Source organism: Microplitis mediator, chromosome 6, assembly GCF_029852145.1.
Source record: "Microplitis mediator isolate UGA2020A chromosome 6, iyMicMedi2.1, whole genome shotgun sequence".
NCBI lineage: Eukaryota > Metazoa > Arthropoda > Insecta > Hymenoptera > Braconidae > Microplitis > Microplitis mediator.
The window spans coordinates 17,611,185-17,630,149 of record NC_079974.1 but is presented as its reverse complement, the minus strand read 5'-3'; the positions used below and the strand labels follow the sequence as shown (position 1 = coordinate 17,630,149).

General features: G+C 30.4%; 2 protein-coding genes across 6 annotated transcripts; one reads left to right on the top strand and one right to left on the bottom strand.

Annotated features, from left to right (window-relative positions):
• Window positions 1-1,231: 1,231 nt before the first annotated feature.
• LOC130669821 (uncharacterized) lies at window positions 1,232-2,159 on the top strand. 2 transcript variants are annotated; one of them, XM_057472918.1, is made up of 3 exons: window positions 1,232-1,383; window positions 1,460-1,812; window positions 1,888-2,159. In XM_057472918.1, exons 1-3 carry the CDS (start codon window positions 1,307-1,309, stop codon window positions 1,986-1,988), a joined length of 531 nt encoding a protein of 176 aa, XP_057328901.1. In that variant the 5' UTR covers window positions 1,232-1,306; the 3' UTR covers window positions 1,989-2,159. The 2 variants fall into 2 exon arrangements, with proteins under 2 accessions (XP_057328901.1, XP_057328900.1); XM_057472917.1 differs by having other exon boundaries at window positions 1,460-2,159.
• A 971-nt stretch (window positions 2,160-3,130) lies between these two features.
• LOC130669818 (probable 4-coumarate--CoA ligase 1) lies at window positions 3,131-18,480 on the bottom strand. Of its 4 annotated transcripts, XM_057472914.1 has the most exons (11): window positions 18,328-18,361; window positions 17,938-18,177; window positions 16,423-16,747; window positions 16,115-16,322; window positions 12,260-12,429; window positions 8,751-8,937; window positions 7,706-7,860; window positions 7,437-7,620; window positions 6,188-6,513; window positions 5,908-6,103; window positions 3,131-3,776 (listed from the first exon to the last, which is right to left on the bottom strand). In XM_057472914.1, exons 3-11 carry the CDS (start codon window positions 16,657-16,659, stop codon window positions 3,685-3,687), a joined length of 1,755 nt encoding a protein of 584 aa, XP_057328897.1. In that variant the 5' UTR covers window positions 16,660-16,747; window positions 17,938-18,177; window positions 18,328-18,361; the 3' UTR covers window positions 3,131-3,684. The 4 variants fall into 4 exon arrangements, with proteins under 4 accessions (XP_057328897.1, XP_057328894.1, XP_057328895.1 ...); XM_057472911.1 differs by lacking the exon at window positions 17,938-18,177 and having other exon boundaries at window positions 18,328-18,480; XM_057472912.1 differs by lacking the exons at window positions 17,938-18,177; window positions 18,328-18,361 and adding an exon at window positions 17,791-17,931.
• Window positions 18,481-18,965: the final 485 nt, after the last annotated feature.

The window sequence follows — 18,965 nt, the reverse complement described above, 5'->3', positions numbered from 1 at the left end:
TCTATATTACAATCCATCGCTTAAAGCGTTATTTCGCCTGTTACTCTCCTTTCATATCCTATTTAAATTTTTCTTGTACGTTGCCGATTGACGTTAAATAAATAAATAAATCTATATATATATATATATATTAGGGTGCGTCATTTCGGAGCAACATTTTTTTTTTTAAGTGCATGTGGAAAAAATCATAGTTCAACACAAAAAAAAAAATTTCGCGCAAGAAAAAAAATTCTATATCGATTACAGACCTAGCTCATTGAAAAATTCGATTTTCCCATTTAAATAACACGGGAAAAATTTTTTTTTTTAGCTTTAAGTATTGTTAACTCATTAAACAAATCAATAGATCGAATAGACTAATATATATTTTTGTAGGAAATTGAACGCTCTACAAAAAAAGGTCTCTTATCATTTTTCGACAAATCCATCTGTTCAAAAGTTATTGGAGGTCGAAGGAAAGTTGGAGATCTTTTCACTTTTCCGGCAAAACTATCAGACTTATCACAAAATGTTGTAGAATCTTTTTTGTTGACAATTCTATTTTCTACAAATTATTATCAGTAAAGTTTTTTCAAATTCCGCATTGTTTTCTATTTATTTTCATTTTAATTTCAAGCTGTTAAAAAAGTGGTTCTGATTGATTTCAAGAGCTCAACATTACAATAGAAATAACTAGAAAACGATGCGGAATTTGGAAAAACTTTACTGATAATAATTTGTTGAGAATAGAATTGTCAACAAAAAAGATCCTATAACATTTTGTGATAAGTCTGATAGTTTCGCCGAAAAAGTGAAAAGATCTCCAACTTTCTTTCGACCACCAATAACTTTTGAACAGATGGATTTATCGAAAAATGATAAGAGACCTTTTTTTGTAGAGCGTTCAATTTCCTACAAAAATATATATTAGTCTATTCGATCTATTGATTTGTTTAATGAGTTAACAATACTTAAAGCTAAAAAAAAAAATTTTTCCCGTGTTATTTAAATGGGAAAATCGAATTTTTCAATGAGCTAGGTCTGTAATCGATATAGAATTTTTTTTCTTGCGCGAAATTTTTTTTTTTGTGTTGAACTATGATTTTTTCCACATGCACTTAAAAAAAAAAAATGTTGCTCCGAAATGACGCACCCTAATATATATATATAATTATTAATTATCAATTATTATTTTTCAAAAATATTTATCACTATTTTTAAACAAATGAAATTCACTAGTAGTAAAGACAATACCACAAATGGTTCTTCATTTGGACTAAATTTTTAGTGTTAATTTATGTAAATATAAATGAAAAAATAATTATTCATGGCACGCAATAACCAGTACACTAATCACAATTTTATGGAAGACATGCGGCATATAATAAGTGAAATGGAAAACTTGTAAGTTTATTTATTTTTTACTCTTTATTTGTATCAGAAACTAAAAATAACCAAAAAAAAAAATGATTGTATGAAGAAAACCAGAAGCAGAAGCTTGTAACGTATCATGCCCAACATTTGGATGTACCGAAGGACCTTGTTCAGAAAAGTTCATAAATAGTGTAGGATATAATTCAGCAAACAGTCCGCAACTAAAACATGAATCTTCGACAATAGCTTCTCGTTATTTATCCTGCGCATCAAATTCGCCTAAAACATTTTCTTCCTCATCTCTAACATTTTCACCACCATGCAAAAACATTAATTCGTCTTGCGCTATTTCTGTTTGCCAAGTACCATCGACAAAGTTGAGAATTCCTCCAAGACATTCAGGACTTACATCCAATTTAGAATCTTCACCAACTCAAATTTGTTATCCGCCAGTCCAAGGTTTGATTAATGCCAATATACAAATTCGTCAACAACAACAAAGTTTACAATTACCTCGTTCGATTTGCATACCAGAGCAACCATTACAACGATATCAAACTTTTACATCGCAATTCCTCCATCAACAACCTTGCCCACAATCATCATCTTATATGGTGTCTATTCCGTTCCAGTAAGATTAGTAACCGGCAGATTAACAACTTTCTCAACAGCAACATTTCTTGCTTGTGTCAATGGACTAGCCAGTGGAAAATCTACAAAATCCTCATTAACATTTACACCTGTCATTTAAAAAAGTAACTTTTAGCATCCAAACCTATTGAGTGTATCTTTGATAATAATTTTTTTATTTATAAATTAAATTTGTCTCTTATTTATTAATTTAAACTACAATCTGCTAATTAACATTAAGTAATTTTTATGGTACATATATTTACAGGGTGTCACGACTAAATATTTGACCCTAAATATATAACGTCAAAATATCTAAGAAATTAGATCTTATCCAAAAATATCTGATCAAATCATCTAATGAAGTTACTGGTGTAATTGTTTCTGATAGTATTGCTACTATCGCAGCAATTTTAAATGTATTTGTATATCTATATCTAGTCAAATTTACTAAGTATAGGAATACAAACAGTGTCACGACTAAATATTTGACCCTAATATTTTGTCATTAGATCTTTTGTCGTCAGATATTTTGAATTAGATATTTTGAATTAGTTATTTAGTCATGTAACCATATTACAGGTGTTAGAGGTAAACTTTATGGCTTGCGAAGTATTTAATATAATATGTATAATATTTATTGTTTCAAAGACTATAAGTCTCTAACAATCGGGTTAGATAGCACTGCCATAATGTAAACACGCAAACTTTAGTGGCTTGCGAAGTATTTAATTAATTGAATCGGTTTTTCAGATCTGACGATTTATATCTTTTCAATCTTCTGCTAATTTGTTCGACGTTCAGTAGGTTTGTTGCTAGAGTGTTAGGATGATACATTAGTCTAGTCATAGTTGATGCTGAATTGTTTTATTTCAGATTTTACGGTTGTAATTCCGAGATCTCTGTGAATTATCTTGTTTGACACAAACCATGGCGCGTTAGCTATAGTTTTTAGTGTTTTAGACTGGAATCGCTGGAGTATCTCAATATTGGAATTGCTGGCAGTTTCCCATAGCTGTGTGCCGTAAGTCCAGATCGGCTCTACTAAATTTGTCAAAAAATTTTTTTTTAATTTTTTAGTATAATCCCAAAATAAAGTTGAATAATTTGGGGATAATTAAGTTATTAATTAAATAAATTTATATAATTAAAAAATTAAAATAATTTAATTATCATATAATTAATTTTATTTACAACAATATTTTTTGATTTTATTGCTTATAAAATTACAAAACATTTTTTTTTTTATGTTAAGTAGATTAAAAACATCAATATAAAATAAAGTATATTTTGTTTGTTATATAATTAAAATTTTACTTAATTACAACATTTAAAAAATATATTTTTTAACAATTTTTTATCTTTAACGTGATTTAAAATTTTCATTTTGTATTATTATTAATACAATAATAACTTATATAACTACAGACAAAGTTTATTATCGCTATTAATCTTTTTTATATTCAATAAAAAATATAGTACCGAATAAATCAGTTCTTAGCTAATTGTCACATTTTTTTAAAATCATACAATTCCGAACAATTATTAAAACTTCTATAATACATCTAAATATTATGTTTTTTAAATAAATCATTTGCATTGCCATTTTCTTTTGTTAGCCTTTTTACATTTATATGAATATCATAAAAAAATAATATTACATTTATTAATTTTTTTAATGTGAATTAAGTATTTAAGGACTTAACTTGATTCTTGATTAAGATTTTTTAAAGAAATCCGCAATATTTTACCACTAGCATTTCTGGGCATTTCATTAATAAAACTAACACCACCTGCAATTACAAAAAAAAAAGATTATGTATATTATTAATGAAATTGAATCCTTATTTGTCATAGAATATGACTACACCACTTCTCGAGTTGAGGCGAAAACATATAATATGATTAAACATCATGATAGATTGCCAAATCCTATAGATATTGCATGCTTAGGTTTCCACTATATTTAAATGGTGTATTACCGTACGATATGGCTGCCCTGTTATGACAAAACGACGTATCTCGAGATACGCTGTTTTGTCGTAACAAAGCTAAAAAGGTTTATTTAGTGTTATTTAATAATAGGGTATCATCAAAATTTTACTACTTTAATTAATTATGCCAATAATATTGATCAAATGTGCGTATAGTTTCGTCACGTTAAAATTTAATTCTTCGAGTTACAGCGTTTTGTCATAACAATTTCATCTATTTATCAAAATAAGCATTAGTTTCTTACGATACAAAAAACGTACCTCGAGATACGTCGTTCTGTCATAACAGAAATTAATTTTTCTGTTAAATTGTACTCAAATTCTGTTAAAACTTTAAACGCTATTTTCTCGAAACTATAATTTTTGAGATACGTCGTTTTGTCATAACAGGGCAGATGGGCGGTGTGGCTTAATAAGTTATAGATCAAATTGAACGGAATATAGCATAGTGTCGGATAGCTCAACTGGTAGAGCACTCGGCGCGATACCGACATGGTCTGGGTTCGATTCCCAGTTTGGGCTATCTATAGTTTTCTCAATTTATCTATAAATTGTCTTATTGAGAAGGTTTGCATGTTTACGTTTCCACTACATAAAATTGGTGTATTACAGTACGATGGACGGTAAAAAGCGTAGCCCGAACCTAAAATCCAAACAAATATGTATACACGGGGAAAATTGTCTAATAAATTTTACTCGTTAATTGTGAGTAAAACTGGGCCTGCATAAATAATTACTCGTCCTTTTCAAGATAGTATTCAATTATGGGGTAAAAATACCCAATTTCGAGTAATTTTTAAATAAAAAAGAATAAAAAATACAAGAAAACGAATCTGTTTTTATTCTTTCCGTATTTATGTTGTTTTCGACCCAGGTTTACTTTAAATTGCAGGGTACATTTTGTCGGAAAATTCTCTCCGTGTAGCTAGGTAGGCAATTTTCCATGAAAGGTGAACCTTTAAACTCCTCCGTCCATCTTACGGTTTTAAATTCAAAAATAATGTATTATCTAAAAAAATGATTTTTTGTAATTCCAATTGCAGAAGTCTGATTTTCGAGCGATGTATGGCGGAGGGAAACTATATAATTCCTGACTTATTGTAGTTAAGTCATTTTTCCTCGTACACGTATCGAAAAATGACCTTTCTCTCCTCTACCTGTCTCTACGTTTTCGTATGGATACTTAAATAACACCGAGGTAAGAAAGTAGGGCATTCCAACCCATGTATATTATATAATTGGCTATCCGAGCAGAAGACAAGTAGCACTCGTGGTGGCTGTGGTTAGATACCACGCGCAATGAGGATTTTTGATTATACCTCCGGTTAATGTCCACCTCAGTCGTCACTTGATTATATTTTTCGACTAAGAGTGTCGTCTGAGTCAGAAGATGGGGATGTTACACAACGCGAGTATGCCCAAAAGGGCAAGGTATCGGCTTCCGGTCGGCAGAGGTGGACTTAGGTCCCGTTACATTAATTAATTATTTTATTTTAGTGTTTTAATTGTACAACTTCTGTTTTTTACAATGTTTCTACGCTCTCTTTCCTTTCTTACTCTCTTTCATTTTTGCGGCTGTGGCCCGACTTGTGCTCGTACTGTACTGCATCATTACGGTGATGCCCTACTACCTCCCTTGTGCAATGGAGGTGTAGTGGCGTAGGAAAACCACAGAGAAAACCTAGCCAGTACAGTTTCGGTTTGAGTGAAGCTCCAGTGATCGATAAAATTCCCATTTTACCGATCACTGGATCTTCATCCCGCGCCTAACGATCAGAGACTTTCATTCGAACTCGACGCGTGGCCAGCGGTCACCCATCCAAGTAGTAACCATGCTCGATGCTACTTAACATTGGTGATCGCCCGAGCCACGCGCGTGCCGAACGGCTGCCTCAGCCGCTATTACATTAATTAATTAATTTAAAAATACCTTTGAGTTCTTTGTACTCTGAAACTTTTCCTTTCATAAAATTTTGTATATCTTCTGCACTCGCCGATTTATTTGGTTTAAGTACAACAAATGCCTTAGGTACTTCTCCAGATCGTGGATCAGGTACTCCAACAACAGCAGCATCAGCAATAGCAGGATGAGTTCTTAAAATAGCTTCCAATTCTGCTGGAGGTACCTAAATAAAATTTATAATTATTTATCCGATAATAATTTCGATTAATATAATTTATTTATTTTATTTCCAATATTTATTTTTTACCTGGAATCCTTTGACTTTGATGAGTTCTTTCAGTCTATCAGTTATGAAAAATGCACAATCTTCATCATAGTAAGCAATATCACCCGTTTTTAACCATCCATCTTGTAAGGTTTCTTGTGTTGCTTCTTCATTATTATGATATCCTTTCATTACATGAGGACCTTTTATCCATATTTCTCCAGTTTGTCCTGGTGTAACAACATCATTACCTGTTAGCGGGTCAACCAATCGTACTTTGCTTAAATTTATTGGATGTCCGATACTTGAAAACTTCGTATTTGACATTTCTAAGAATGATACAGGGGAACATTCTGTTAAGCCGTACCCTGTAATAAAAATAGTTATCATATAATTATCTATTGTACACATATAAAGAAAAGTAGGGTAAAACGGGTTCTCTAAATTTGAATCATCCAAAATTCTTTGCAAAAAATTTTAAATCTGAAATCAGCCTTAGAAATTTTTATACGGTTTATTCAATTAAAATTTTTACGCTTAAAAAAAAAACGGGGTAAGTCCAGGCGCTGTAGGTGTTAAAATTCTTGGTGTTAAAATAACACCGCCACTGGTGTAAATATTCTGTACCGGTGTTAAAAAAATCTTTCGGTATTAAAATATTTTTCGATGTTGAAAATATTTTACTTTGTGAATATTTTTACTGACTATCACTACAGTTAAAAAGTGTTTTTATTGATTCACAAAATTATTGATGATTAAAATTGTGGGCGTAAAATTTTGTAATTTTTAAATACAGTCGAATCGCGTTATAAGTCCGCCTACAGGGGTGTAGGGGAATATAATTATTTTAAAAAGTACATAGCAAAATTGAAATTTCTTCCAGATAATATTCATTCAATTTTTATATTCTTTTGTACGTGATATATTTTTTTTCTAATTTCTATACGTAGAATTTTTTTTTTACGCCGATTTAACACCGCTAAATTACACCGCTCTGTTTACAGTGTACAATTCAAGATCAATAAAATTGATTTTTTTAAAATTTATTTTTCAATACAAAATTCTACAAGAATTATTTTTATTCTGGAAGAAAAAAAAAAGTAAATTTAATCATAAAAATTGAATTTTTTGAGAGAGGCTCATTTAGCTTAGCAGTCAAATTAAAATAAAATTTATGAAATTTTTTCAGCTGTGGCCTTATTGAGTTCCTCAATATTAAATTATTTTTTTTGGGCTTCACTTTTATTTTACTCAGTGAAAAAAGTTATTTATAAGCTTTAGTTTAATTTACCTTGAAGGAATCGTAATTGATCAGGAGTCATTTGAAATTTTTCATAAACTCTTTGAACATCTGATGCAGCTAACGGCGCTGCACCACTAAATATACATCTCACATTTTTGAAATATTCAGCTTTAACTCCTGGATGAGCACCGTAAAATAAAACAATAGGTGGTACACTAAAAATTAGAGTACACTGCGGAAAAAAATTAATTTTTATCTTATAAAAATAAATTTAAGAAATAAAAAAATTTGTTTCGCAAATAATTATATATATTTACCTTGTTTTTCGACAATACGTTTATGTATGATTCAGGAGTGAAACTTGGCAGTGTAATTAATTTAGCTCCTGCGGCCATTCTTGGCAACATTAGACCATTCATTCCATATATATGAAATAAAGGTAAAACAGCAGGAATAACATCTTGAAATTCATCTGAAATTTATTTCAGATCGTTTAAATATATACGATATATATTAAAAAATGTAATATTGGAAATACAAAGTATCGGATATAAAATGAAAACGTACTAAATGACAATAAAATTTTTACTTTACGTATGAAAATTACGTTACTACATTGCTTAGTCTTTACTCCTCATTGCTAAGATCTATCATGGAGCATAACTCGGTCATCTGGGCACCCCATACCGAAACACTGGTTACTAGGCTTGAAAAAATCCAACGCAGATTCTGCAAGTTCCTATCTTACTTCTTACGACAGACAGGCCATGACTTGGACACCGACGCAGTACATGAGTACCTTCATATCAATTATTTAGTGAATTTAAAGCAAGTTAACGACATTTCGTTCTTTTACAAGGTAATCAACGGGTACATTGACTCCCCAGAAATACTTATGAACACTTTGAATTTATCTGTCCTAAAATGGGCTTACGACATAGCCGGCTGCTAAATACTACAAAATCCTCCAAAAACTATGTCCGTTTTGGGCCTATCAACAGAATATCTAATTCAGTCAATGCTATCTGCTCGGATGTGAACTTTTTTGGTCGTCCCTACCCATCCTTTCGAATGTCTGTCAAAAAGCTGGTACTGGAATACAAAGACCAACCACGAACCCTTCCACGTGAATCTTTTTGTCGCCATTATCTTTGTGTATCTATATTACAATTCATTGCCTAAAGCGTTATTTCGCCTGTTACTCTTCTTTCATATCGTATGTAAATTGTTATTGTACATTGCCGATTGGCGTTAAATAAATAAAATAATTTATTCACGCGAAATGATATTTTTAAAAATTATAAGCAGTGATAATGATCTATCTACTTAAAAATTGATTTAAAAAAAAAAAGTTATTATTACCTGGTACTTGTATAAAGTCACAACTAGAATCTGTCATTATCATATCCGCTATTAAATTGTAATGACTTAACATTACTCCTTTTGGAAGCCCAGTAGTACCACTTGAATACGGCAGTATTGCAAGATCGTGCGGATTCCGACATTTTTCTGGCACTTGAGGTAATGTTTTTCCTTTTGTCAAAAGATCCTTCAATTTAAAATAAAAAAAAATCATAAATAAAATTCGTGCTTGAAAAAAGAGTAATTCAAAACGAAACAAGAAAAATCTTTAGCAAACAATCAAATCGTAATTAATTTTATGAAATTGATAAATAACTAAGCTAAAAATAACTACTGATGCTCATTCATATTACACTAACCCATCATCAATCGAAAATCTTTCAACAAATAATAAAAACAATTTGCCGCAAGGAATAATAATTTAATAACAATAAAATAATAACCCTGATCTTAATCAATAACTTATAATTAATAAAACAAGTAAAATTGCCTTCCTTCTTACACTGCCACGTTCGCACTATCCACTTCTTTCTCTCTTTCAAGAACTCTAACTATAGTTACTAACTAAATAAGTTATTCTTCTTCTTTCTTGCATCCCTACGTTCCAGCTATTCACTCTCTTTCTCTTCTTCAAGAATAACGACTGTAATATGAAGGAAAATAACAATCGAACTAATAATGACCGCAAGGATCGATCATAATCTATCAATGAACAAGAAAAAACTAGTTAACAATCAGTAATTCGATTCACCCTATAACTAATTAACAATCCACAATTAACTAAATAAGTTAATTTTCTTCTTCCTTGCGCTACCACGTTCCGGATATCTACTCTCTTTCTCTCATAAAAGAATCATGACTCAGTACTAGGGTGCTTAAAAAAAAAAAAAACTGTTGGATTCTCTGTACAAAAATCAATCTTTATTCTTATATATACTTTATTTAATTACTTCTCTTTACTAAATATTCTGTTCGAAACATTATTTCGAACAGTGTTGCATTTAAGTCGTAGTATATATATTTAAGTTGAGTTCAAAATATGTATATGTTTACTTAAGGAAAAGAAAGCTAGCATGGATCAAATTTTATGACCTTAAGTACTTGGGTCGACGAGAGATTCCAAGTAAATGCAAGGCAATATGTTTTTCTTCATTTGCACTTATATATATATATTTTGAACTTAGAGATCGTTGTTATACAAAAAGAGGAGAGGTTGTTGGACCTCAGTGTTAAATAATATTAAAAGAATAAGTTAGTCTAAGCTAAATCTCTTACGACTGAAGACATACCCTAGAGCGCGTATTTTAATAAAAGATATAATATTCATTTGTTTAATAAATTGATTTGTTTCATTCACGATTACCATACCTAAATTCCCAACAAATTCCCAACAATAATTTTATAAATATAAACGTAATACTTATAAAAAAAAAAAAAAAAAAAAAAAAAAAAATTATTTAACTTATTGCATCTTCAATTTAGAATTGAGAAAGGTAGGAGCATTCGATGATTTCGAGTTGGGTTCGAACCCACGCTCTCAAAGACCGATACCTTTACGGTGCATAAGAGTACCCTACCTGGTAACCTTATGACCTGGATGAACCCTAAATCACCACCGTCCATCTTACGGCATCAAATTTTTTTTTTTGCTCTTACCCCCTAAAACGTTAGTGGTTGCCAAGAAAAAAATCCTCCTAAAAGAGGCTCTCTAGCTCAACTCTAAGAGGTCGCTATTTTAATTTTAATTTCCCGTCTGATTAACATGTAAAAATTTATTTTTTATTCAAAGTGTAATTACTCATAAGCTGCTCAATATTTTTCAAATTTATACATAAATCTTCAAAGTTGATTTCTCAAGCTTTCCAAAACCCTATGACAAGTCATAATTATCCCCAATTTAAGCTAGCAAAAAAAATCGAAAATTAACAATTTCATTTTGAAATACAAAATCGATACTTTTCAGATAGCTTCAATTGACATTTGAATAATGGTAATGACTTGTTATAGGGTTTTGGAAAGCTTGAGGACTCAGCTTTAAAGGTCTATGTATAAATTTGAAAAAAATTGAGTAGCGTACGAGTAATTACACTTTGAATGAAAAAATAAATTTTTACATGTTGTTCAGATGGGAAATTAAAATTAAAATAGCGACCTCTTAGAGTTGAGCTAGAGAGCCCATCATTTGGGAGGATTTTTTTCTCGGCAACCACTAACGTTTTAGGGGGTAAGAGCGAAAAAAAAAATTAAAGTTTTTTTTTGAAGCACCCTACTTAGTACCTACTGCAACGTACCCAGTAAATAAATCGACTCGTAACCCATACAAATTCTTGTGTGGACTATTATTGCGTCGTTATCAAATAGGTAATTAATAAATGTAATTTATTAAAAGTTTATAAGGAAATGAATAAATAAATAAATAAATAATTACGCTTGAATCAATAAATTATCAAGAATAAATTAAATCACAACGAGTTCTCTGTAAATACATTGAGTCAGATCTCTCTGTTCCTCTCATGATAGTTGAAACTACCTTACTTCCTTGCCTTAGTCGTTATTCCAGAAGCTTCTACCGTCGGCACGTGCAGTTTCTTGCTTTACGTAGCTCCCCACTAGTGCCCCCCCTGTATGAACCTTCTTGGAATTCGTATCTCTTCTTATTCCTTCTCGTTGCTAGAGGTTTCATTATTGCCTTATTTTTTAGTTCCCGTCAAAAGATGCAACTTAGATCACACAAGTCTTCCCTCGTCCATAATGCAAGTATATAAAAATCAGTATAAATCCGTCCCCTGCGCCCATTATTATCAAGCTCTTGAACCGGCACATTCTTGTTCTTTAAAAATATTAATTCCTTTGTTCGAATCGCCAGAAATAAAGATAATTTTAATAGAATTATTTTAAACAAATAATTCCTGTTTTTTTTATGAATCAACAACTAAATTACTTCGGTTTGAATTAATCAAATTCTAACTTAATTAATCGTATTAGAAGAAATTTCGAGAAGTATACTCAGACAGATTGTCAATTACCCAGTATAAGTAAAAACCCCTTGCTCATTTAAATCAACAATTGTCAAGTTTCAAGAATCATAATCAACAATCAAGCCACCTGACAACAATTTATTTCAAGTGAATTATTAATCAATAACCTGGTCTCCAGCTCAGTCAAAAAAAATCTTGTATCCTGACATCTATTATATTTGAATAAATCAACTGTAAGTTCAATTATTTGTTCATTTATCTAATGATAAGACACACCCATCTACCTCGTACTACATATTTCCGTATATTGACATACTCGACACTAAATAGCGAGATCCCCGCTACCCGATTAAATGGCTTAAGTGCTTTGACTCAAAATTAAGGGACTGAATAACTTGTATTCGTCATTCTGGACGTAACAGTTGACTATACCCCTTTTACTTAAATTACTTTCATTTCAAATAAAATAGTTTCATTGCTTCCGAAAAAAATATTATATATAATACCTATAAATTAAAAAATATAAATTACTTTGAAAGGAATTGATCCTGCTGGTAAAGCTCGATCTGTATCCTCAACAATTATGAAAGGTGAATTTGGAGGAAGATTCGCTTTTGCAGCAATCATCACATTTGTTGCTATTTCGGTCGATGTAATAATTGCTTTTGCTCCAGATGATCGTAGTTGTCGAGAAATTTCATCTATCACAAAAAATAAGAAAAAAATCATTGATTTTCTCAGTGGGAAGTTAAAAATGGCTCATAATGAAAAATTTATTATATGCGGAAAGAAAAAAATAGGATTTTTTTCTAATTTTGCTTAGGGGAAATTCCTTTGTTGACATAGCAAGTTTTGCTCTATCAACATAGAGAATTTTACTAGAAAAAAATGAGAATATAACGATATTTTAAAGAAATTTTACCCACATATGTTTGGGATATCTTCTATATTACTATTAGAAAAATTCCTCTGTCAACATTGCTGAAATTCCTATATTGATATGGGTATTTTTACTATGTCAGCATAGATAGTTTTTCTATGTTACCAGAGTAATTTCTTCTTTATTGGCATAGGAATTTTTCCTAGGTTGGCGAAGGAAAAATTCCTCTGTTAACATAGGAAATACACGGTAAGAAATGCATGGCGTTCAACACCATGCTGGTGTCGTCTAAAAACAGATACTAAAATAGTATGTGAAATATTCCAAGACAGTATTGTAACGAGTCCCAGAAGTATGGCGATATTTACTATACTGTAAAGTAATGAAGCTATTGTATTGCTCATACGTATGCATAGCAGGAACGGCGAAACAGCATAATTTTTGGCGTGTCAATCAATGTATGCTATCGTAATACCGCCAAAACTATATAGATGTCGTTAGACTAGGTTTATCGGCCAAAAGCAATGTGGATACGGCAATGTAGTATGGGCCTGACGGCCATACTGACATTACGGCGTCCGCGACAACTATTGCCAATGTCACTACAGTTGACTCTGTCTAAAGGTTCTCTGCCTAAAGGTTCCCACTGTCTATAGGTTCCAAGATACATTGCTTAAAGGTTCCCGGATATTCTCCCACCCGCTTTCTCGAGTGACGAATCACAATTCAGTTTTCGAGCGCTAACTTTAAATGCACGTTTTTTTGAGGTTATGTTTACTGCGCAATGTGTTCGTTTTAGCGTGCGCCTCGGCGCTCGCGGGAATATATTGTAGGGGAAGTGCTGATAGTGGGGAGGGAACCTTTAGGCAATGGTCCTGTCCCGACGTAGAACCTTTAGACAGAGTCGACTGTATTTCCGCAATGGTCGAAGCATCTATGCATACTATTTTACAACGTATAAAAATCTTCGATACCATACAGTCCGGCGATCACGCCCATACTGGCATAGTGATATTCGCAAAATATTTCTTACCGTGTATTCCTACGTTGACGTAGTAAAAATAATTCGTATGCAGCAAAGCAAAATTTTTTATGTGACATAGTTACAATTCATATGTTGACATAGTAAAACTTACAGCGCCAACAAAGGAATTTCCCCTAAGCCAAATTGGAAAAATTCCCATTTTTATCTCTCCGTGTATGTTTAAAGTGCATATATAAATTACAAGGTTATATAAACATGTAGACACTTGCATACTTTCGTAATCATGAGTTAAGACTATTAATATATACAATAATGTAGACTTTAAATTAACACTAATGGTAAAAACAACCGTCTGATAGGATAACATGCTCCGATTAACGCAAATGACCTCTGATACGTTTTAATTATTAAATTATTCATAATTTATGTCTATTTAAATTTGAGTACATTAATAATTATTTCAGTGATTATATAAAAATCAAATAAATAAAATTCAGAATGACTTAATAAACTTACTTAAAAATATTGCAATCAAGTTCTTAAAGTGAATAACACCAACAATGACTTAAAAATGTATGCATCCAATTTACATGTCGAGTAGGTCATAATTATATCGACCAAATTGATATAATGTTAGTATTGCTATCAAAAATTTATGCACTTTCAATATAATATATGATTTGTTTTCTATTTTTAATGATGAAATATTTCAAATATTAATCAAGTTCTTTCATATCCTGAGAAATAATATATTAGTTGACTCTAACTATTAGCTATAATTGAGGACGCCGTTATACGGTCACTAAAAAATTAACGATTGTTTTCACTCTCGGATGAAAATTTTCAAATTTGTTTTATGAGAATTTTCTCAAAAAAACCTGCAGGGCCAACCGCGGCACAGATTTTTTTTTGTTTTTTAATACGACGTATTCAAATAGAAATATATTAATTACAGCAAAATTAACATTTTATAGAATGAGCTTTTAAATTACATCCAAATACCTACAAGTTGCCCCTACAGACATAGTGGCATAAAAAGCCATCAAGTTATTGGGTGGGAATTAAAAAAAAAAATCTAAATTTCCTATTTATTTTACGAGGTAAAAGCTTAAATTGAAAATTAAAGTACTTAGAAATAAGATGAAGGGCTGCAATTGAGTTGAGATCTTCAACTTCCCTCTAAGAAAATCGAGGATTTTTACAAAATTTCGGAAGTTATTTTTATCAACCCGATTTTTGAAAATCGAAATTTCATCAGATGTCGACTTTTTAAGGTCCTGAGAAACTATTTTGACTATTTTCATAATCATACCCGTGTGTGTGTGTGTGTGTGTGTGTGTGTGTGTGTGTGTGTGTGTGTGTGTGTGTGTGTAAACTTTTTATAACTTTATAATGAATCAACCGATTTAGACGGTTTTAGAACAAAACGTTAAAAAATGATTTTTTTTCGAATATCTTCAAGACGACTAAACTGATCAATTTACAAATCATATCGGCTCTAGAATTAGATAAAATGTGTCGATAGCTTTATCGAATATCAAAATCGGTTTATTCATTTGAAGGATATTGATGCCGAAAAATTTAAAAAATAACACTTTACCCTAGATACGTCATAATAAACTGTAGAAAATGTTTCAAGAATTATACCAGATCCTCACCTTCACGGTTTCTTTCAATCACTGCATAATTTACAGCAATCGGTTCGTTAGTTTAGATTCTATCGTCAACAAAACATTAAAGAAATTGCTGTTCTCTGAATTTTTTCTTTAGATATTTTATATTTCGAGGTTATGATCCAATTCAAAACATCTTTCCCTCTTTATTAGGATTATTTACATTAAGTTTTTCCCAAATCTATGCGTTTTCACAAGAAAAATCGTACACACAAACTGAAAGTTCCATGTTATCAATCAGCTTAAAAAAAAAAACTCATCCACGAGTATTTTTAAGATCAATGCGCTCAAAAACGGCGCACAGCCAACCGGTCTACAATTTTTTTTTATTGAGTTAAGTTTTTTTAAGCGAATACATTGAGGGAACAATTTATTTGAGCCAAATGAGATTTGTTTCAGGCAAATAAATCCCATATTTTAATGAACTCAATCAGTATCTATTTGAGACAAAGATATGGCTCATTTGAATGAAATAATGATTTGTTTATAGTTAACAAATCTTTATTTGGACTTTTTTTACAACCAAGATTTGTTAACTATAAACAAATATATATTTGAATGAAATAAATGATTTTGTTCAGTCAAATAAATCTATTTATTTGGCTCAAATAAATTGTTCTCTCAGTGTAGTATCAAGCAAATTATCCAATTGCATAGAGTATAAATATTCTTCAACAATAATAATAAAGTGAATTTAGCGGTGTTTTTCTTCATGCATTCACTACATAAATTATTGCATACATCTAGTGACATCGAGTATAATACCGATTCCGCAAGTCGTATAAGATTTTATTAATTATTTATGAGTTGTAATGGTTAATTAACTTTTATAATGATTTATAACGTACCAACTGTGTATAAAGGATTGACTGTTGTACAAACAAGCCCAGCTTCTAAAATACCGAGCAATGAAATTGGACTTTCCGGCAAATTTGGTAATATCAATGCCACTACGTCACCTTCTCTTAAGCCCATATTTCTTAAACTTCTTGCAATATAATTAGCATTATCTCTCGCTTCCGCGTACGTATATTTTCTTCCTGTAATTCCACATTCCTGTAAACCAAATATATATAAAAAAAATTTTGATTAATATTGCGTTAATACTAAATTCTACAAATATATAACAATAATTGAAATAAATTTGATTACGTACGGCAGCAATTTTTGTCGGCCATTTTTCCAATTTCTGCCATATAAATTCAGGAATAGTTAATGAAGGTATTTCAATGTCTTCATCGGGTGATGTAAAAATACGCTCACCATTATTACCTTCAATCACTTTACATTTTGAAACAGCCGATGCATATCTTACTGCGGTTAAATTCTTAATTCTAGAGCCATTTTTTAAAACCAATCCCATTCGTTGAATCCCACGTATAAGAGACTCCATAATTTTTAAAAAATTTAAATTTATTAAAAAACTTTTATATTTATTTTTAATTTATCGTCTATTGCATTGCCCGATAATATCAAGTAGTCTGTGAAAATAAAAAAAAAATTAATTTTATTTAAAAAGAGTTTGTCTGTGGTTTAAATTATTTTTAAAATATGACTAAAGAACAAAGTACAATTGATAAAATTAAGACTGCAATTTAAATTGATAAAAATTACAGAATTGGGGGCACGTCTTAAAAAAAAAAATAGTAAATAAATACAACGGAGCTTGAAATTTATATATTTAAAATCTACAACTGATAAATTATTAATAATAATAATAATTTTAATCATCGTGGATTATTTAAAAATAGATCTTTATCATTCAATGAAACTGATAGAAGTTAAAAAAAAAAATAAATAAATAAACATTTATCATCATGAGTAAAAAGTGTCATTCCCCTTCTCCAATTTAAAAGTAATGATATTGGGCGCGTAACTGTTGCAAGCCGTCTGGTTCAAAGTCCGCTTGTCACGAGTTTGTGTATACACGATACGAAAATATTTATTAACTGAATATGACAGTGCATCTCGTTTGTAATAAAATTTAAATATAAAAAAAATTTTACTTTTAACATAGTGATTATTTTATTAACAATAAATAAATTTATGTATTAAACTGACGAGGAATATTTAATGATTAATTAAATGTAAAAATTAAAAAAATTTATTAAACTAATAGATTGTTTAAAAAAAAAAGTTAAATAAATATTCTTATAAATAAACTCACACGATAAATTACTCCAAAGTCCACATATGAGCGACTTATAAAATGATATTACTATCGTTTCATAAAGTTATTTATTTACAACTATACTATCAAGAATTTTATTTATGCCGTCTCAACGATTGTAATTGATAAAAGATTTTTGTGCCTCTAGACATAATTATTAACTCCGATTACTAAATTATCCGACACACAATTATTTTGATATTATCAAAAATTATTATAATATAATTAATTAACTTCATCAATTGAAATAAAATAGCTATTGGGATCATAAAAATGATATATATTTAATTTTATTCACTATTAGTTATCAATAACAAAAAAATACTACAGGAAAAAAATTTGATATAAACTCACATATTTAACAGCAGTAAAAAATATAATCACATAATTTAATTGTGTTAGATATTGAAAAAAAAAATGTAACGAATTTAAAATATTTTTATCGTCAGTAAAATTGAAAATAGTTCAGTATGATAAATAATTGTAACTAACGATATGTACCGATTCGTCTGCAGGGCAGACACAAGTGGTACTGCATTCACTGACTTTCATCGTAAGACACTTAACTATACTACTTCTTTCACTGACTGGGTCTAAGTGTAAACTTGAACAAAAATTACGTAAAATATACGTATAGTGAATGCATAACAAACTGTTGTGTGTGTTGTTATGCTCTTGGAGGCTCGACTCAGGCATCGAACCAGTCGCGAGGAACCATAATAACTAAGGACCGCTTCTCCCCTATAATAAACGTACACTGTACAGTAGGATCAAGACTCGACACAGGTTTTACTTTCAATTTATATATACATAAATAGTTATTTGTGACCAAGGGCGGAGGTATATGCACTCATGCTATTATTAGTACTTAACTCACTACGACTATCGTACCTGATTATGCAATGATGTAATTAGACTTGATGTTATTAACGAGCGTATATGCAGCAGACTGATGATGTTTATGAATAACTGTTCAGTTTCAAGTTTCTGATAGCAATTATTCCCCCCTCTATTCAATGAATTTTCAACATTACTTGCGTCCTCGGACTTTAATTTCTTGTATATACTTAAAAGGAAGTATTTTACTTTTATTTTTATAAATTAATTAGTTTTTTTGTATGCTATAATAAAAATAAAAAACTATATCTATTATTGTAAGTCTATCTAAAACTAGCAAAATGTATTTATTGCTATATATATATAGGGGAAAATGGGCAAAATGGACAACTCTAAAAACTTGGTAAAAAATTTTTTTTTCCAACATTGTTTTTCATTGTCATTTACGGCTCTTGTGTTTGTTTGTGTACAATTTTGAGTGTCTCAAAATTTTCTTTCATATAAATTATTTATCTTCAATAATTTTGTTTTGTCGGCATCATTTTTATTTACTGACTTTATTGTATCATTTTTTAGTTAGATTAGATATAAATAATTTTATTATAGTTATTTTTTTTTTAACAAAAAACAAATAGGGGAAGGGGGGGCAAAGGGGGGTAGGGTAGACAAAACGGGGTGACCCCAAAATTTTA